General features: G+C 66.7%; 2 protein-coding genes across 2 annotated transcripts; one reads left to right on the top strand and one right to left on the bottom strand.

Moving 5' to 3' along the window:
- The first annotated feature begins 7,625 nt into the window (after window positions 1-7,625).
- Window positions 7,626-15,804, top strand: SSBP4 (single stranded DNA binding protein 4). The gene is given in 17 exon segments (XM_077119426.1): window positions 7,626-7,684; window positions 11,173-11,245; window positions 11,402-11,463; window positions 11,546-11,629; window positions 13,299-13,389; window positions 13,499-13,564; window positions 13,732-13,753; window positions 13,756-13,790; window positions 13,884-13,938; window positions 14,051-14,270; window positions 14,331-14,387; window positions 14,506-14,607; window positions 14,687-14,762; window positions 14,831-14,903; window positions 15,018-15,045; window positions 15,122-15,282; window positions 15,449-15,804. Coding segments are annotated over 17 exon segments (1,620 nt in total).
- Window positions 15,805-15,970: 166 nt separating this feature from the next.
- On the bottom strand, window positions 15,971-19,059 carry ISYNA1 (inositol-3-phosphate synthase 1). Its single transcript, XM_077122104.1, has 10 exons — window positions 18,795-19,059; window positions 18,357-18,518; window positions 18,079-18,211; window positions 17,797-17,990; window positions 17,453-17,602; window positions 17,156-17,371; window positions 16,860-17,024; window positions 16,663-16,776; window positions 16,356-16,573; window positions 15,971-16,257 (listed from the first exon to the last, which is right to left on the bottom strand). Exons 1-10 carry the CDS (start codon window positions 18,915-18,917, stop codon window positions 16,062-16,064), a joined length of 1,671 nt encoding a protein of 556 aa, XP_076978219.1. The 5' UTR covers window positions 18,918-19,059; the 3' UTR covers window positions 15,971-16,061.
- Between the last annotated feature and the right edge of the window lie 644 nt (window positions 19,060-19,703).

The raw sequence follows: 19,703 nt of genomic DNA, 5'->3' as shown, positions 1-19,703 counted from the left end.
CCTGCCGTGGCCCGGGTGGGGGTCAGGGGGCATTTGACTTTATTTTCTAGGTCTTGTCCTTGGTAAGACTTCATTCACTCCAGGTGAGGAAATGATTGTGTGCTGAGGGAAAAAATTAAACAGCTTGGAAGTCCGGAGAAGGGCCTGTCCACGGAGGCCCTGCCAGGGCGAAACTAACCCACAGATCAAAAGAAAAAAAAGGGGAAATGGAAAGGAGAGGGGTAGGACGCGCTCGAAATGGGAACAGCCTTGTTTTCTGGGCTGCGGAGAAGTGAGGGCGTTTTCCCCTGTGTAGTCCTCCTTTTTGGCCATGAAAGAACTCAGCAGATGAAGATGGAAACACGCACATTTGGAAGTTGACTTGGGGTGCGGTCAAGCCCGGGAGAGGCAAACCAGATCCCCAAGCAGGAAACCCGGGTGTCAGGGCGACTCAGGGGCGCCGAAGATGTTGGCCCGCGGGCCGCTGCTGCCCCCGTGTGGCCACCCTTGGGGACAGATGTTTAGTCCATTTGTTCAGCAACAGGAATTTATGGAGCGCCTGCTGTGTGCGGGGTGGGGGGCACACAGCACTGAACAAAAGACCAAAACCCCCCGCCCTCCCGAGGCTCACGTTCCAGCAAGGGGGAAAGCCAACCAAACTAACTGAAGTACCTTCAAAACTAAACAAAACAGAGGTTTCCAGGAAAGCCCAGCGGGACAACGTGCTGGAGGGGGTGCCTCCCCGGGGTAGGAGCTGGGGGGCTGTCCCGGAGCTGTGTCGCCCCCCCACCAGTCGCAGCTTTGGGCGGCTGACGTGCCGGAGGTCCCCTGCTCCCCGGGCTGAGCTCAATTTCCTGCTATTTCCCCCTGCCTGGGGCTTCTCGTGGCCGCTGGAGGGGCCTGAGGTCCAGCCCCGGGACGCTCCGTGTCCTGCACATACCAAAAACGGGACGGCTTTTAAAGGGGAGAATTGTTAAGGTGCAGTTTACAGTTCTGAGGCCGTGAAAATGTCCCAATTACAGCAAGGCTACAAAACTGTCCAAACGAAGGCACCACCCAGAGGTCGCCCTCCATCAGGAAAGGCCAATGACGGAAAGGGTTCTTCTCTCAGCCTGGGGACGGGGGGCACCTGGCAAGCGTGGTGACTCGGAGACCTGCGTCTCCAGGCATCTTGCGTCGTGGAGCTCCCCGGGGCGTTTTCCTTCTGCACCTCCAGAGGTCTCCGGCTGTGTGGGCTCTGCACACAGCTCTCCCGTGGCTCTGTGGCTCTCTCCCTGATGCTCCCTCTTTTGAAGGATTCCGGGAAACTCATCAAGCCCCACGTGGCATGGTGGGGCCCCAGCTCCCCCCGATCCAAGGTTAATACCCACAATGGGGTGCTGCACATCTCCGCGGAGATAACCTCATCGGGCCTCCAGCCAGCAGTGCTAAATCGGGATTAAAGGAAACACTGCCTGGGGAGAGGGACAGGACCCAACACGCCTCTCCTCGGGCACACCATCCTTCCAAGCCCACGCAGTGGCGAGTCCACACGGCCGCGGCAGTCCCTGGAGCCTTCCTGGGCAGCGGGGACAGCTCCCCGGGGCCACACCGCACAGCTGCTGTCAAACTCGTGGGGACAGATCACGCCATGCGTTGTCACCCCTGGGACATGTGTGACTCAGTTTTACGGCCCCTCATGCGCTTGATTCCCGGTGTGGCCGCCAGGCCCCCTTCGCCCACGGGGAAAGCAACTTTCCCTCCCGCCGTCTAGCCAGCCCCAAGTCTGCGCTGGGACCCCCCTTTCAATCTTCCTTTCTGGTTGTCTTCCGAATCGTGGGCTTTTCAGAAGGGCCGAGGATCACATAGGAGCTGCCTGGGCACTGAAGAGGCTGGGGCGGGGGGGTGTCTCCCTACCTTTCCCTCCTCTTAGCGGTGCGAGGCCGGCATCACAGCCCCCTCGGGTGGCACCGCTGTCCCCCTGGGGGGAACCCTGCGGGCTCTGTGACTCCATCCCGGGCTGGGCATGCCACCTCCCTTCCCACCTGCCCCGTGCACCTGCAAACCTCACAGGCGCCCCTGAGTCCTGCTAATGGTTTTTAATTTTTTTATTTTAATGCAATTTCATTGATATGTATTATATATTCACATACCTTATCATCAAAGTGTACAATCAATGGTTCACGGTGTCATCCTATAGCTGTGCATTTACCATCACAATCGACTTTTTCCTTTTTTTGTGAAAAATAACATTATTACAAAAAAGCAATGAATGTCAAAGCACAGCACCACAATTAGTTGTAGATCATATCTCAGAGTTTGACATGGGTTACAATTCCATAATTTTAGGTTTTATTTCTAGCTGCTGTAAGATACTGGAGACTAAAAGAGATATCAATTTAATGATTCAGCATTCACATTTGTTTGTTAAACCCGACCTTCTCTGTATGACTCCACCATCACCTTTGATCTTTCTCCCTCGCTTTAGGGGTGTTTGGGCTCTGCCCATTCTAACTTTTTCTTGTTGGAAGGGGCTGTCACTAATGTCGGGTAGGGGGATGGAACTATCTGGTGTTCTGGAGAGGCTGGGCTAGGTTTCAGGACTTATCTGGACCAGGAACCCATCTGGAGGTTGTAAGTTTCTGGAAAGTTACCCGACTGGGTGCAACTGTCTGCACGCTTTCCAGCAGCTGGGGCAGGGCCCTGCAGAGGGCAAGGAGGTCAGGCCCCTGCAGTGCCCGGGGAGAGGCCACGTCCGGGACCCTCCAGCCCGCAGCTGCACTGACTTACGTGTCTGCGTGTTTTTAATGGGGAATCAGATGACGCTGTGTTTCGGTTTGCGACAGCAGAGAAAATGTGATACACCTGGAACGGGCCGGCCTCTGCCACGCACCGTGTTAGCTGACAAGCTCACGGTTCAGAGGCCCTGAGAACATCCAGCCCGCAGCCTCAAGCGAGGCCCCTGCAGCCGGGAGGGCCCGGCCGCATCTGCCGCCCCTGCACTGCCCGCTTCCCTTGCTCCCGGCGTTGGGGTGCCCTTCTCTCCAAAGCTCTGCAGCGCTCTCTTCCGTCTTTCATCCTTAAGCTCACGTAAGAGCTGGACGCCGCCCAGATAAACGAAATGGCCCCACCCAGGGGGACGGGTGCAAGGAGCGTGATCCTTTCTGGGGTATGCAGCGGCTGCACAACATGGCAGCGTGAGATGAGAAACAAAATCTCAAAATGAATACAAAGCACAGGAGAGTGTTGCCTGAACCGTAAACTGTAACGTAAATTTCTTTTCTTTTACAAAAACCACTTTCCTTTCACCGGCTGTAACCAAGCACCAGCTGAGGCCACGCGTGAGTCGGGGGGGATGTGGGGGTGCTGTGCTCTCCACGTGGTTTTTCTGGAAGCCTACAACTTCTCTTATCAGACATTTATTTAAAAACCTAACAACAAAAGACATGTGGCTGCGCAGTGCCACCCGCCGTTACCGTGGCTGGTGACGCTACCGCCATCTGTGCACTCCGGGCCTCTCTGGGGCCACCGTGGGGCTCGGGTGGCTGGGACAGACCCCCAACCTGCTCAGGCTCGGCCCTGGCGTGGCCGGATCCCGCGAGGGGTCCCCAGCTTTAGGTCCGGGGTGTCCTGCCTGGCATCCCATGCTGAGCCGGGCGCCCCTTTTCTCGTGGTCTGCAGGTTTCTGCTTCCGACGTCCCCCAAGAGGCCATGGGATGCTTTGGGAGGCGGGTCCCGGGGGTCTCAGCCTCTACCTCGTGCTCTGCGACCCCGGGACCCCCCCGAGGTGATGCCCTGCAGCCCTGTGGCCGCTCCAGCCGGGCCAAAGCCGTCCCATCGTGTGAGGGGCATCCCTGTATTGCCCGGGTGCGCCACAGTGAGCCCCCAGGGCCTCAGGGTCACCAGCTGGTCGGCGCAGCGCGGGGGGGCCCCGAGATCCGTGGGGGGCATGTGGGACGCTCGCTGCATCTCCCGAACCATTTTAGGCTTTTTAACTCCAGGACCCCGTGGCGGGACGAGAAGACGGGCCTGGCCAAGGCGCCGTTCGTCCCTGTCCTGGTCTGGGACTCCGAGTGCCCGAGCTGCAGGTGACCTGTCCCCCAGCACGACGCTAGGACCGCGCTGCGCCCCGAGTGCGCCCAGCCGGAGGAGACGGGGGTGTGTGTGTGTGTGGAGGGTCTGCACCCGCCCGGCGCTGGACCAGCTCTGCAGCGTGCAAGCAGGAGGCGCAGGGGCGCAGGGCGTGGGTCAACCGTGGGTCCACCCTGCCCGGTACAGCCGGGGGGCTTCGCCCGGGGGGCAACAGTGCAGGTGCCATGGGTCCTGGCCGGTAGGGTACGGCCACGCTTCGGAGGACCAGAGTGGGGGCCGAGCTGGTGCCGGAGCTTCGGGGACATTGCGCCTGGAGGCGGGCTGGGGTGCTCCGGTTTGGGGGGCGCGGTGGCCAGGGGTCACGTCCCATGTGGGTGGTGAGCGGAGGGGAGGCGCTGCTGGGACACAGCTGCCCCTGGGGTTCCCGCTCCCTTTGCCCTGTGTCCCTTCCTGGGAGCTGCTTCCCGGGGGCGTGATGGTGTTAGCCAGTTCCCAAGGGAAATGGGAAGCTGGGACTGCTGGAGCAGGGCGAGGCTGTCACCTCTGCAAGGGAGGGAGCGCCAGGCAGACAGACCGATGCAGGGGAGAAGGCCACGTGGTGGTGGCCTAGAACTGCCACTCCCCTGCAGAATCCCAGCCGCGGCCTCCTGCCCCGGGTGGGGGTGTCCCCCAAGGTTTGAAGCTGCCTGGCTGCATCGTGGGGCCTGGTCACGGCCTCCCTGGGAGGCGAGGACAGGCTGCCCCAGGGGCCCAGGCCATCTGTACCCCCTGCACCCCCTGGCCAGGCAGTGGTCCCCCCGGCCCTCCTGACTTGCCAGCAGCTGCTGGTACACTTTGGGTTGTAAGTTTTGTGTTGCATTTAGGAAACGACCCATAATTACAGCTTCTGAAAGGAGGCGCAGACTCCACTTCCAGCTCAGCTCTCTGGCCTGTCCCTGTCCCGCGCTCCCCCACAACCCCTGATTTTAATGAAGAAGAGGAGGTGCAGGGGCATCAGAAGCAGCCACAGTGGCAAGAGCCCTGACCTCCAACACTCAGGGCCCTCCCTTATTTCCTCACAACAGTGACAGGTGCAACAAAGGGTGGAAGCCCAAGAATCCAGGGAGGAGGGGGGCTGTGGAGGGAGGGGAGGCTTTGAGGAGGGGGCGGGGGGGGGGGGGGGAGCCAACAGCTGAGGCAAGCTTGGCAGACAGGGGTGGGGGAGCCGGGTTCGGAAAGAGCAGGCCGCAGCCCTTCAAGGGAGTGCAAAGGCCCTGAGGCCCGTGGGAAGGGCTGGAAGGAGCGAAGGGGCAGGCTGGGCCCCTTCTCTGGGGCGCCCCCAGACCTACAGGCTGGCCTGCTTTTCCTTGGAAACCGTGCGTCCTAGACTGGGGGTTCTAGGACTAGACGTGTCCCCTAGACTGAGGGGGTGTCTGTCTCGCCACTGCCCACCCCAAGAGGGGAGACCCTGCCTGGCACGCTAGGGAAAACTGGAGGGGGCTGCAACCAGCTATAACCCCGCCCCCACCCCGCCCCGCCTCCTCCGCTCGGAACTCCCTCTTTGCTACCTCCGGGACCACCCCAGCTCCCAAGGCCCGCTGCCCTCTGCTCGGCCCCGCCGGCCCCTCGCTCTGCCTCCGACCCCTGAGCGCGTCCCTACCTCAGGACACTTGTCCTGCCGGACCTGCTGTGAACTGTTTCCACATCTCTCGGATCCACCCCGCCTCTTAATTTTTTTAATGTTGTTTTCTTTTTCGCCCCCTCTGGTCGCGGGGGCTGCGGAGGGAGGCCCTTTCGGGGGGGCCGCTCCCACGAGGCGCGCCCCGGGTTGGGTGCGCACCACTCGGCCTCCCGGGTGCCCGTGGACACGCAGCGCGCTCTGCTCCCGCTTTCCCGCCCGGCCCTTCTGTGTTTGCGGGTCTGTCCCGTCGCCAGGAGAGCCGCGCGGCGCTCCCCGGAATGATCCCGCTTCCTCCTGCGGCGTGGGACGCGCTTCTCCGCGACGGCGGCCACGTGGCCCGCTGGGGCCCCAGCGCCCGGCACACAGCGGGCGCTCAATAAAGGAAGGAGAGAGCGGGACGCGCCCAGGACGCACAGCCGGGAAGCGGCGGGGGTGGGGGGCCCCCATCTGTCACCAACGCGACGCCTGACTCCAGGGAGCCACGGCCTCTCCGGGTGGCGGCGGGAGGGGCCCCGCGGGGTGCACGGGAAGACGGGGAAGAGGAAGCGAGGGGAGGGGCGGCCCGCTGGGCAGGAAGTGGGCGGGGCTGCAGCCCCCTCCCTCAGGCCCCGGCCCCTGCGGGAGGAAGCGTGGCCCGCGCGCCGGGGCCTTTCTCTCCGCGCGCTTGTAGATGGAGCGCCTCCCGGCTTCCCAGCGGGGCCCCTAGGGGGAGGCCTGCGGGGTGGGGACTCGGCTGGCAGCGGGACGGGCGCTCCGTAGAGAGAGACCCGGGACACCCGAACCCACGGCCCCCCACGCTCGGCGGCTCACGCGCGACCTCGCACAACGCAACCGCCGCGGGCACGACAGCGGCACCGCTGGGCCGGGCCGGTCGCCCGGGCGGGGACCGTTTGCTGGGTGCCCACCATCCCCACCGCGCACGCGGGACCGCGGCCTTGCGCGCGCGCGCACAGAAAGATCTCCCACAGCCCATGTTCACAGTAAAAAGCTTACAGATCCGGGGGTGCAGCCCCAGTTCCGCACACGGGGGCGTGCGCACGCCCACGCCGCCCTGTCCCCCGTGCCCTCCCCCAGTGTCCGCCCCACTGAGTCCCGCGGGGGGATGGTCAAAGGGGGACGCGCCCCGTCCTAGTGACCCCAGCTGCCCCCGGTCAGTGCCTCCTGCTGTCGCCGTGGGTTGGCACGGGGTGGCGCGGGAGCAGCTCGTATGGTGCGGCTGTGCGGTGCGGGGGTGTCCCCGGTTGTGTACCTGTATAGTGTGTGGCCTGGGGAGGCCCCAGACGCCTGAGCCCAGGTGAGCGCCTCGGGAAGGGACTGCGTGGGCCCTTTGCCGGGGCATGGTTATGAGTACGCGCCTGTGGCAGTGCTGGGACCCGCAGGTGTGAGTTCGAGCTTTTGTGCGGGGGCCGTGGGCTCTGGGGTCCCCCTGGGTGGGTCCTGCGAGGGGTGACCCGTGGCCGTGCGCGGGGCCGGGCCGACTTCTGTGTAGTTAGTTCTGTGCTGTGAGTGTGGCCGTGGTCCCGGGTGTACCCCCGGGGTGTAGAGCAGCTCGGGTGGCCGGTTCCGATTGGGGTGTATACGGGAAGCCGCATCCCACGGTGACCGTGCCCACACGCGCCCCAACTCCGCCCGCCACGGGCACTGCGCGCGCGCCCTCCCGCGGACACGGGGCCCACCCCCGCGCGCGACTCCGCCATCGCCCCTTTAAGAGCGGGGGCGCGGGAGTGCGCGGCGGGAGGCGGGGGTGCGCGCTTCCCGGAACAGCCGGCGCGGAGGGGAGAGGAAGGGGATCCCGCCGCAGCCGCCGCCGTCCCAGCGCGGAGAGAGCCCGGGTCCCCGCGCGGAGCTCGGGCTGCAGGGCCGGGGGCCATGGCGACGGCGCGCGCGGCCTGACAGGGCGGGCGGCGGGGGCAGCATGTACGGCAAGGGCTGCAAGGGCTCGGCTGCGCCCTCCGACAGCCAGGCCCGCGAGAAGTGAGCGCGGGACGCGGGGCCCCCGAGGGCGCGCGCGAGTGGAGGGGCGCGCGGGACCCGACCCGCGCCAGACTCGCGGGGGCTCGAGGGGTCGCGAAATCTGCGGGGTCGCGCGGGACCTCCCCTCGGGGCAGCCTGGAGGGCGCGGGGCCGCGTGCGCGGGCGACGTTGGCTGCCCTGGGACCCCCGCGCCTCCGGAAAGGTTGGAGAGGGTCCGGGACCACCGAGGGCGCCAACCCAGCCCCGCGCGGCCACCTGTCGGGCCCCGGGAGGGTTCGGCCCCGCGCCCCCGCTCCTGCTTACAGCGCGCGGGCACCCTCGTGGGGCGACCCTCGGGTCTGGGGGCGCCTGCCGCAGAGGGCACCCAGCTTTGCGTCCTGGCGGCCTCCCTCAGGACCCCAGAAATTGGGCCGGCCGAGGTGGGGAGCAGCACCCAGAGCCGAGGACTCGCTCCCCTGGACCTGCCTTTTCCTGGCTGAGCCGCCGCGGGTCGCGCTTGGCCCCAACCTGGGGTCCATCTGGGGAAGGGGTTCTTGGAGCTGGAACCCGGGCGGCCCTCCCAGTCCGTGTCCCAGCGCCCTTGGGCGCCAAGAGGTTTTGAAACTCACTTCACACACACAGACGCACACACACACCGCGGTTGCAGGAGTCGGGTGCAGAGATGAGGTGGAGGGAGCAGCTTCCCAGTAGCTGTGGGCCCTCTGGGACCCCCCCAGGGGGTGGCCTTTTCTTTTTGTTTTCCCTGTGCCTGATTTTTAAAAGTTGTATTGTGGCAATAAAAACTACAACCCGCAAAAAACCCCATTTTCACAATTTTTAAATATACAGATCAGGGTCGCACGTTCACAACATTGTATAACCATCACCACTGTTCCAGAACTTTCCAATCACCCCAAACAAAATCCCTGCACCCCTCCCGCAGGGGCTGCCTCCTGCCCTGTGGATTTGCTCCTTGTAGGGTTCCACCTCAGGGCTGCCTCCTCCTGGTAAAGCCGGGGAGACCCCGGGCCGGGAGGGGGCAGGACTCTGGCCCTTTTCAGGGCTGCCACATTCCTGTGGAGGTCCCCACCCTGTCCTACCCGCGGACTCCCCCTCGGGTGCCTCCCCTCTGGGCCACTGCGAAGAGGACACCAGGTACAAGGGTCCGCCCACTCCAGCTTGCGCCCCCCAGCCCCCACCTCACAGAGGGGCTTCAGGGTGGTGTGTCAAGCACCCCAGCAGCTGTAGGAGAAGGGGGCCCCAGCAGAGGGGCTCTGGGATCCTGGGCTGCCCGCCTGCATCTGTGCACGGGTGGCTCCTTGCTGGGGTGGCACTGTCTGCCCTCCCCCGCCAGCCTCAGGGCGTGGGGGGCTGGAGGGCCGCGGGGAGGAGGTTTTGAAAAAGGAACCCCAAGCCAGGGCATGGGGCTGTGCAGCCAGCAGACTCGGGGGCAGCGGGCGGCGTGGGGCTGGGGGTCAGGTGGGAAAGTAAGCCTGGCCGGGCGCTGCCTGGGGCAGAACACTGGGGGCACACTGGCTGAACTCCCGGGGACCTTGGGGGTCCCTGCATCTTAGGACACACACTCCACTGCCTCTGCTTCCCAGCACCGCTCTGGGGGTGCCTCTCAGCTCCGGGCATGGATCCCTTCTGGAGGGCGGGCCAGAACCCCGTGAGGGGAGACCTCTTGGCTCCCAGAACCCGTGGCTTTGCATCCAGGCCCTAAAACTTTCTCTGCAAACAGTCAGCCTGAGGCCCGGTAGCAGTGGGTGCCAAGTGCACGGCCTGTAATCCCCTCCAGGGAGGGGCTGCGGCTGGGGAATGCCCTAGGAGCACAGTGGCCCCCGGTGACCTAGACCCTGTTCTAAGGGTGTGTGTGGGGGGGGGGCAGGCCGTGGTGGCAGATAAGATGATGGAGAAAAATGGGGGCAGGGGCAAAGGTTGACATTGGCGCCTGGAGGCACCGGGCGGGGACAGCCGTTTTCCCTGGGGCAGGGAGTGGCCAGTGTGTGTGTCTTTCTATGTCTGACGGTGGGGGTGGGGTGAGCCTCCCGCTTAGGGGGTGCTTCTTAAGGGTCCCGTTTCTTCTGCCCAGCATCGGGTATGGATCTCGGGGTGCTGCCAGTGTGGTTCCCTGGGGCTCAGGAGGCACCAGGTGGGAGGGGGACCTGGGCTCGCGGTGGGTTTCCCCATGTCAGGTAAACAGCTGCACCCCAAGTCCGAGGGAGTCAGGCTGGGCACCCCGAGGGTGGCTGCGTGGCATGTCACTGAAGGTCTAGGGGTACAGAGCCCTGAAAGGGCAGGAAGGGGGAGGAAGCGGGGGCCCTGGGGCTGACGGTCTGGGTCACAAGGAGCCCAGGGTGGGCAGAGGGAACCCCGGGCAGCAGGAGGAGGTCGTGGGTGATGACAGCGGGTGGAGGAAGCCTGGGCTGGAGGTGGGGGACCCTGTCCTGTCCTGAGGACCCGGCCAGGTGCTCAGGGCCCTCAGCGCCCACCCCCTACTGTCTCCCACCCCCCTTTTCGGGGCCCCCGGAGCCCCAGGTGACGCCTCACTTACTGGTTCTCTTCCCCTTGGGGATCCGGCCTCCAGGACTCAGGCCCAGCCCCATCCTGCCCCTGGAGGCATTCAGTAGGCATCAAATGAAGGAAGCAGACCCAGAGCACACTGGCCCTGCGGCCCCAGGAGTGGGGGCTGAGAGCAGAGTTGGGGGGGCATGGGGAGGCCGGGAGGGAGGAGGAGAGCAAAGAGTGAGTCACAGGAGGTTATTTGGGGATGGGGTCCCAGGGAAGGGCAGCCACAGGGCCTACAGTATCGGGGGGTCCTCCAGGCTAACCCCCTGGAGGCTCAGCCTGGCCCTTGGGGAGCCCCCACCTTGGGGTTCCAGGACTGGATCTGGATGGGCCTGGGAGGATGCAGGAAGCCCTGGGGGCAGCTCAGGTGCCCATGGAGTGGGTAGTTGGAGAATGGGGAACCCCACGTTCATGCTGCATTTGGGAAGGTCCTTTTATCAGCCGGTGTGGGGAGGGGGCCTGGGGGGCACTGGAGGGGCCAGACAGGGTGGGGGCTAGAGAGACCCCGAGGAGCCTGGATTCCCCCCACCCCCTTGCGGCCTGTGGAGGGGACAGCACCCAGGGCCATGGGGGAGGCTTCCCCATCCCTCTTCTCCAGAGTCCCTGAGGAGAAGGCCGGGGGTGGGGGCACGGCCTCGGAGCAGGGCAGGAGGCCAATGGGGTGGCCCTGAGCCAAGGCCAGCTCAGAGTCCTTTCCCCTGGGGTCTCCACCTGGATGGGGCCGACATGCCTCAGACCACAGAGGGACTCCACCCGAGCTTGGAGGGAGGAAGGGGCTCTTGGAAGGGCTGCCTAGAGGAAGGGCCCTGGAGACTGGGGTTTTGATAGGTGCATAGGAGTTGTTTGGCTGAGCAGTTGGTGAGGCGTGGAGGAGAGGGGGGAGAGGACTGGAGGGTGACCCCAGGCGCCAGAGTGTCTGAGTCACCCCACCCGCCCGGCAGGCTGGCGCTGTACATGTATGAATACTTGCTCCACATCGGTGTCCAGAAGTCAGCCCAGAACTTTTTGTCCGAGGTAAGCCGGCCTGACCCCCCACCCCATCCACGTCTGGGTCCTCTCCTCGTCCTTTCCCCTGGCACGCAGGTGCTGGGCGGGGCGGGTGGTCGCATCTGGTGGCTGTCACTGGGGCCCTGCCCTGCGCCTCTCACCCGCCCTCCCTCTCCCCTGCAGATCTGATGGGAGAAGAGCATCACGCTAGGGGAGCCCCCGGGGTTCCTGCACTCCTGGTGGTGGTGTGTGCTGGCCGCACGGGGCAGGGTGGGGGGGGGGGGCAGCGGCAGGGCTCATGCCATCATCCGCTCCCTGTGTCCGCAGTGTGTTCTGGGACCTGTACTGCACAGCCCCCGATCGGCGAGAGGCTTGCGTGCGCCCAGGTGACAGCAAGGCCTTCCAGGACTGCATGAGCCCCGGGCCGGGGGCTGTGGGGTCGCCTCTGGGAGGGCAGGGGAGGCTTGTCCACTGCCAGCCGAGGGGCCTGCAGACCCCCCCAGTGGCCGTGGGGGTGGCAGCGTCTGGCGAGTGCGTGTGAATCCCTGAGGGTGGGGACAGGTGGGGGGCCAGGCTGGCTGGTGCCCCCTCTCTGGCCTCATTGTCCCTCGGTTGGGGGCTGGGGTAATGTGCGGGGAGGGGGGCCCTGGGGTTGTTCTGTGCTGGGAGTTCCTGGGAACCCCAGCCCAGGGTCCAGCACCCTGCCTTTACTGGGGGGGAGGGCGCGCTGCAGCTGCCATTGCATCCCCAGGGGCCCTTTCAGTCCTGGGTGGGACTGCGGGGTGGGGCCTAAGGTCTTGCTGTGAACCCCCCACGGCCCCCCAGAACAAGGCAGCCCAGCCTCCACCTCTGCACCTGGCTAGGGCGCCCCGCCCCGCAGGCCCTCCTGCCTCTCAGCACAGGGGGGGCCCCAAAACCCTGCCCAGGGGCGCAGGCCCCAGGATCCCCGTGAGGTAGTGGCCCAGGCCACACCGTCCCCCACGTGTCCCACTGTGTCCTTGGCGTCCCCTTGTCCCGGAGCTGGGACTGCCAGGAGGGGTCTGGGGGGGGTGCCTGGTGGCCTCGGCCAAGCCTTCGCCCCTCCTGCCGGCGCCTGCCCGGGGCACGGGGTTGCAGCCTCTGGGGGTGTGCGCGCTGCCGTGGGGCGTGCCGGTTGACATGGCAGCGCTGGCTCATGGAGGAGGGGTCGCGGGTGGAGTGCCCCGGTGGGCGGAGTCTGTGCACATTCTGCCAGGCCCCACCACCGAGCTGGGGGGTGCCGTCCCCGCTGATGGGACCCCAGCCACTGCTGTGTGCTCCCCGCTCCTAGGGGGCTCCCGTACCCCGCATTGCCCCGCCCTCCACGCACCTCCCTGACCCAGGCCCACCGGGCAGCTCCTGGGCCCCCACGCGGCCCGTCGTCGTGGCAACGTATAAGACACGGGCGAGACTGACGTGGGGGCGGGGCAGGGTGGGCAGGATTAACCCCGCGGACCCGGGTGGGGGCCGTGCACATCCTCCCCTCCCCCACACCAGCCCAGACCAGGAAATGCTCTGGCGCCTGGTGGGGCCGTAATGGGGGCTGCCCGCTGCGGGGACGCAGGGGTGGGAGTGGGGGGGAGGCGGGGAGGGGATGCAGTCCAGTGGGGAGGTTTGCAGTTTGGAGCTGGGGAAGGGGCCCAGCAGTGGGGGTCATGAGCTTTCCAGGGACTGGCGTTGTGGCTGGGGACGGGGTGCAGCTGGTGGGTTCTGTGCCCCACAGCCTGGCCCAGCCTTGCCGTCCTGAAGGAGCCTGGGAGTAGGAGCTGGAGAGGGGCCCGTGTCTGTGTGTGTGTGTGTGTGTCTGTCTGTCTATCTGTCTTGGGTCACAGCCCTGCAGTGGCCCCCACCTGGCTGCATCCAGGGGCAGGAAACCTGGGTTTTTCGGACTAAAGAGGGTGGGGAAGGCTTTAGGGTGAGGACAGCACGTGTACTTGGGCCCAGAGTGTCCTCGAGCTTGGGGACCCCACGCTCCAGGCAGGGCTGGGGCTGGGGTGGCTGCTCTGTTCTCCACCTACGCCTGGGCTCCTGGCCTGACATGCCCCCCCACCCCATCCCTCCAGAGTGCTGTGGCGGCCCCCAGACCCGTGATGGAGGGCATGGTCCCCGGGGACACCATGGCGGCTGGTCCCCTGCCGCCCAGTTTCTTCCAGGTGAGGCCAGAGCTGTTCTGAGTCGCTGGAGGTGGGCGCCTGCTCGCAGCAGAGGCACTGGCGGTGATGGGGGCGGGAATGTCCCCAACCCAAACTGGTTGTGTCCTAGGGACCCCTCGGCTCCCAGCCATCCCCCCCCAATCCCAGTGCCCCCATGATGGGGCCCCATGGCCAGGTAAGGAGCCCTCTGCTGGGCCCCCCCATCGGGCTCCCACCCTGTTGTGCTCAATCACATCAGGTGCCCCACTGGGCCGGGAGGAAGTGGCCCACCAGGTTGGGATGCGGGAGCCTGCAGGAATGGGGCGGCCTGCTGTACCCACTGACCCCACCGACCTCTTCCAGCACTTCATATTGTGGCGGTTCCCAGGGGCCCCCAGCCCACTCTGCGGATGCAGGGTCAGGTAAGAACGTGGGGGATAGGGGTGGGGGTGGGGTGGGGGAGCAGGTGGGGGGCGGGGCACCCCACACACAGTGCTGCTGCGCCTCTTCCACAGCCTCCCATGGGCCTTACTGGTGCCATGGACCCCTACCCCCGTGCGCAGTGAGTAGGTCCCCTCCACCCCCCCCAAGCCCCACCCCAGCCTTGCAGAACCACCACCCCTCCCCCCGCACATCCAACCCCTCCGCTGGCCTGCCTGAACCCCCTCCCGTCCGCCCCCAGTGCCTGTGGGCATGGTGGGTGTGCTGCCTCGCAGGACACTGCCCAGGACCGTTTCCAGCGTGGGGCCCCAGGTAAGAGCTGGGACATGGGGCAGGGGTGGCGGGGTGCGAAGGCTGCCCCCCACTCATGGCTGCACACCCCCGCCTTGGCAGGGCTATGGAGGTGGCTTGTGGCCCCTGCCCAGTGCCCTCGCCAACCCCAGCCTGCTCTCCATGAACATGTAAGGCCCGTGGGGGCGGGGGGGGCTGGCAGGCGAGGTGTGACCTGCTCTCTCTTCCAGGGGCCCGGGAGCACAGGGCCCTTGGACCAGCCCCAGCGGCAATTTGGTGAATCTCTGGTTGCCTGGGTGGGGGTAAGGCGCTGGGGGAAGCCCTGCCCACCGCCCAGTCACAGCTCCCCCTCGTCCCTTGGCGGCTGCACGGTGAGTGGGGCCCAGGCTGGGCCGCGGGCGGCAGGGGGTGGGGAGGGCCTTTCTCAGGGTGCCTGTCTCCCTCCCTGTGCAGGGGCCCCCCAGGAGGTGGCGGCCCCCCTGGAACGCCCATCATGCCCAGCCCTGGAGATTTGGCCTGGAAGGGGGTGTGGGCGTGGTGGGCCTCTGGCGCCCCTCACCCCATCTTGATGCTCGTTGTCTCCCCCAGACTCCACCAACTCCAGCGAGAGCATGTACCCTGTCACCCACCCCCTCGGGGCCGGGCTTGCCAGGCTACTGTGAGTGGGGATCCGGGGGTGGGGTCGGTGGGGTCCCCAGCGGTGGGAGCCCACGGCCTGCTCTGCCCACAGTTCCCGCTGGGCCCTGAGGGCCCTGTGGCCACACTGAGCACGCTGGAGCTGCACCCTGTGAACAGATCCCTGGGTGAGTGGGACGGGGTCCTCTCTGGGGTGTCCTGGCTGGACCCCAGTGTGCATCCCACGGGACCAGGGACGCGGACGTGTCTGATGGCATGTCCGTTGGTCTGTCCATTCCCAGGCTCGGGCAATGTAGACGGACTGCCGAGGTGAGGTACCATGTGCCGCGGGGGCGGGGCCTGGGCCTCAGGGTGGGGGTGGGGAGGCTGCATGCCACCCTCAGAGCTCCCCCGACGGTGTGGGCAGCCTGAGTACTGGACCGGGCATCCCGCAGGATGATGGCGATATGGCAAGTGCCGGAACCTTCCTGCACCGGTTCCCAAGCGAAAGCTTAAGCAACCACATGGCCTCCCTCTCCCGTGGTGGCATCGGGCTGGAGGGGTCTGGTGGGCACCCTCCCCATCCCCCTTGCCCAGCCCACACCCCTGTGTTACCCCCACCATCCCTCCCCGGGACCCCTGCCCCACCCCACCCCGCCCCCATCCTCCCATGGGTGGGTCCCTGCCGTTGCTGGAGCTGAACTCCACAGTGCGCCACCCTCTCTCTCCACAGTACTCACCTGGGGTGGCCAAGAGCGTGTGACAGGGTGGCTCCCTGGTCCACGCTTGGCCTCTGCACCCCTACGGGGGTGGGTGCCGGGTTCCTGGACTGTGGCCGGGTCCCTCATCACCTGGGCACCTGTACTGCTAGCTGAGGCATGGCAGGCAGGGCAGCTGGCACAAAGGGCTTTCCCATTTTATCCAAAACACAGGGACCTCAGAGACATTCTCTCCTGTGGGTTGGGGGGCCTTGTCCCATTTCCAGTCATTTGTATTTGGCCTCGGGGGCTTCCCTTCCCCCAAGAGTTGGGTCCCTTTAATAAATGTAACTTGGTTTTGGTTGCTGTGTCTCAGATTCCTTTCCCTTAGTGCACACCTCCCAAAGGGAAGAGCCCTGGGGATCCTGGCTGGTGGGGCAACAGAATTGGGTTTTGTGGAATGAGTAGGAGTCTATTGTTTGGAGAACTGGAGGTGAGGAGATGCTGAGAGAAAAGACTATGCTCAGAAAAAGGGTTGATAAATCAGATCAGGTTAGTAGATAGTGGCACCCACTTTATTGTCTTTGGGGGTCCAGAAGGGCGTGGCCAAGTGGGAGCAGGACCAATGGGGACTGGAGGGCCAGAGCCTCAGGTGGTAGCCACCTGGGATGCCTCGGCCTGCAGGTGCCCAATGGCGTCGCCAGTGCAGCCATTGGGGGCGGCGGGCGCAGACTCCTTCTTCTGGGGAACAGGGCAGGTGCGTGGCCCGGCTGGCTCCAGGCCCGGGCGCTCCATCTTGTGCTCCAGGAACATGTGGTTCTGCGGTGGCAGCCCCACACAGGCCCTGGGGGCGCCAGGACTCAGCAGGGCCCACCCATGACAGGCGGCCACCCCCACGCCCCCACCCACCCTCTGCCCGGCCGACCCTACGCGTGCACGCACCTGAGAATGTTCTCGATGCAGCTGCGCTGGCGAAAGAGCGCATTGACCACGGGGCTGCCGGGCGGCACAAGCGGCGCCTTGAAGAGGAAGCCGAGCAGCGAGAGCACCGGGTGGAAGCCCTGCGGCTCGGGGTCAGCATCGGTGCAGAAAGTCACGCGCTGGCACAGCTCAGTCAGCAGCGCCAGGTCCAGCATGATGGGCGCGGCCAGCAGCGAGTCCTGCGGACGGGGCGGGGTCAGTGCGCCAGGGGTGGGGCCAAGGTGCAGGGGCGGGGCCAAGAAGCCAGGGGCAGGACGGGCGGGCGCACCTCGCAGGTGTTGTGCAGCACCAGCGTATTGGTCCCGCCCAGCATCAGCTCCGATGTGTACTCGTCCAGCGCGCGCTTACTGTCACCCACGTACGGCACGTACTTGATGACCACCTGGGAGCGTGCATCGGGTCGTTAGGGCCCCGCCCCCCGGCCCCACCCCGACCCCCGCCCACCCCGGCCCTGCGCCCACGCACGCAGTGGTCCGGCTGCTCGCCTGGAGCGTACAGCACTGAGTTGCTGAGCACCATATCCTCCACCACGCCGCTCTTGGTCACCTCCTTGGAGCGGAACTGGGACGGTGCCGACAGGTTCTGCCCGTCGTTGTTGCCCAGGTGGTTGTAGCTCACGATGGACACTGTCTGTGGGAGGCAACGCGGCGCCCCGAGAGGTCCAGGCCCCGCCTGCCCACACGCCCGGCATGGGGGTCCCAGCCGCCCCGCCTGCACCCCCCCCCCCCGAGGTCGGCCACGCCCGGCGCCCCCCAGCGCACCTTGAGGCCGGAGCCGATGAGAAAATCCACGAGCACGGACTTGACCTTGGTCTGGCCGGACTTGAAGTCATCTCCGCCCACGAAGACGCGGCGCTGCCAGGCCAGCTCCAGCGCGCCGGGCACCAAGGTGTTCTGCGGAGACCCATTGAGGAAGGCGCAGCCCTCCAGGATGCTGGCCACGGCGAAGAGGGTGGACGGCGACACCTCCAGGCCCAGCTGTGGGCGCGTGCCGGGTCAGCGGGACGAGTTCTGGGGACCCTGGCCCCGCCTGCTGCCCGGCCCTGCCCACCTGCCCACCTCGATGCTCCGCAGCAGGTTCTCCGCTGTGTCGTTGCGGCCCGGGACCACGTCGCAGAAGCGCTCGGTGTTAGCTGTCCATAGCACGATGACCTTATCCAGCCCCGCACTGACCCGGAAGTCGCAAATGTCCTGTCGGATCTGCTCCAGCTGGGATGGGGGGCAGAGGGGTACAGGTTGGACAGGCTGCGGCCCATTGAGGCACTAGGTGTTTTGGTGCCTGTGCACCGCAAGGTGGATTCGGGACACGCAAAATGGGGACCAAAGGCTGGGGGTGGGGTGGGGCTGGGGTGGTGGCAGGCAAAGAGGGGCAGGCAATGGGGCTGTGGGGCCAGGGACGGCACCTGCTGCGCCCGTGTGCCCAGAATGAGATTGTCAGCGCGCGCGCCCTGGTTGGCGGCGATGAACTCGGGAATGTAGACGGACGGTCGCGGGCGCAGCGCCTCCATGTGCGGCCGCAGCTGCTCCTGCAGCCCCCAGTCCAGCACCTGCGCGCGCCGCATCGCCTCGGCCAAGTTAAGCGACGAGATGTCCCAGCCTGGAGGGGGGCCAGGGAAGGGGAGACTCTCACACTAATCGCGGGCCCGCCCCCCGCCCCCCGCCCCCTGGCCCGGGGCCCCACCCACCGTCGAACACGAGGTCTTCGGGTGCCACCATGGGCAGCAGAGCGCGGAAGGGCACGTGTATTTCGCGGCCCGCAGCGTCCAGGCCCAGGCTCACGGTGCCCGCCTGCGTCAGGGAGCCGTAGTAGTTGGCCTCCTGGAGGGGAAGGTGGCGTGGGCGGGCGCGGGGGGCGCAGGCCGGCCAGAGCCCCGTCCCCCGGGCTTGGTCGCTCGCGGCCCGAAGCCCGGGTCCCCGCGCAGGCCCCTCCCCCGCGTACAGCCCCCCACGGCCGCGGCCCCACCTTGCGGCCAGTGCGCGTGGGCCAGGTCAGGCGCAGGCGATTGGCCAGCACAGCGGCCGTGAGCGTGGAGCCGTTGTTGCCCCCCCAGCCAACAAGCATGACCCCGAGGCGGGGCACCTGCCGGGCGGTCCGGAAGGTGAAGCGCGTGGACGTGGGGTGCACCTGCGCAGACAGCGTCATGAGCGCGGGGCCCAGACCGGGCCTGCTCGCGCCGCCCCCACCCGCCCCCGGCTTCCCGACCCCCTCCCGCTGCTCCCGCCCCCATCTCATCTCCCCCGGCCCTTCTCCCTCTCCTTCCGCCCCCTTCCCTGGCTCCTCTCCACCGCCCCCTTTCCCTCTGCCCCCTCGGGTCTCCCCCTCCTCCGTTCATCTCGCCTCCCTCGGGTCTCCCCTCCTCCGACTCTTCTCCCCTCCGCCCCCCGCGCCCCCATGGCCCACCTTGAGGACGCCGCCCTCGCGGCTCACGCGCGTCGTCCGGTACTCGTACTGCGCCTCGATGGCCTCGGGGCCATAGACCACGTCGGGGCTTTCGACCACGAACTCGGAGGCGGGCGCTTCCATGGCGGCGGGATGGGGGCGCGGAGACCAGCGGGGGTCAGGGACAGGCCGGGCCGGACTCGCTGCCGGGCGAGCCTAGGGCGGGCTGAGGCCGGGGAGTCGCTGCCGCACTCACCGGCTCCGAGGCGGCGGGCAGCGAGCGGCGGGGGGCAGGCGCGCGGACTCCGAGGAAAAGCTCCCCGGCCCCGCCCCCGCCCCGCCCCGCCTCCGCCTCGCCACCAGGGGAGGGGCGTCCTGGAGGCCCCTGAGCCCGGGGTCTCACGCCGCGGCCCCAGATCCGTGATCCTGCGTCACGGAGGAGGTCGCCGAGGCGCGCCAGCCGGCGCTGGGGTCGGGGTGCGGGGCGCCTGGGCTCGAGGTTCTCGGGGGACCTGAGGCGGCGGGAGCGACGCCCGCAGGGTCGAGTCCAGCCCCAGGCCAGGCCCTGACCCCAACCAGGCGCTTCTGGGGCGCCCCAGCTCCGCGCCACTGACCAACGAGACTCGCGTGGGCGGGGCCTGCCGCCTGCCTCGGTTTCCCCGCCTGGAGCAGGAGGGGCCGGCCCACCGTTTAGGCTGGGGGAGGGAGTGAGGGGGGGTGGACGTGGGGAGGGGCTGGGAAGAGGCGCCCCCCACGCAACCCTGAGGGAGCGTGGGAACGCCGGGGCGGGTGCCTCCCCCAGGAACTTTCCAAAACAAGCCATTGCTGATGGCCGGAAAATTTCCACCGCTGGAGCCGGCCCAGAAGGTGGCTATTTGAGAGTGTTTGCAGGAAAAGCGGCAGGGGGCTCAGAGCCCCTCAACCTTGAGC

Source organism: Tamandua tetradactyla, chromosome 11 (genome assembly GCF_023851605.1).
Source record: "Tamandua tetradactyla isolate mTamTet1 chromosome 11, mTamTet1.pri, whole genome shotgun sequence".
Lineage (NCBI taxonomy): Eukaryota > Metazoa > Chordata > Mammalia > Pilosa > Myrmecophagidae > Tamandua > Tamandua tetradactyla.
This window is presented reverse-complemented; position numbering and strand designations above follow the sequence as displayed.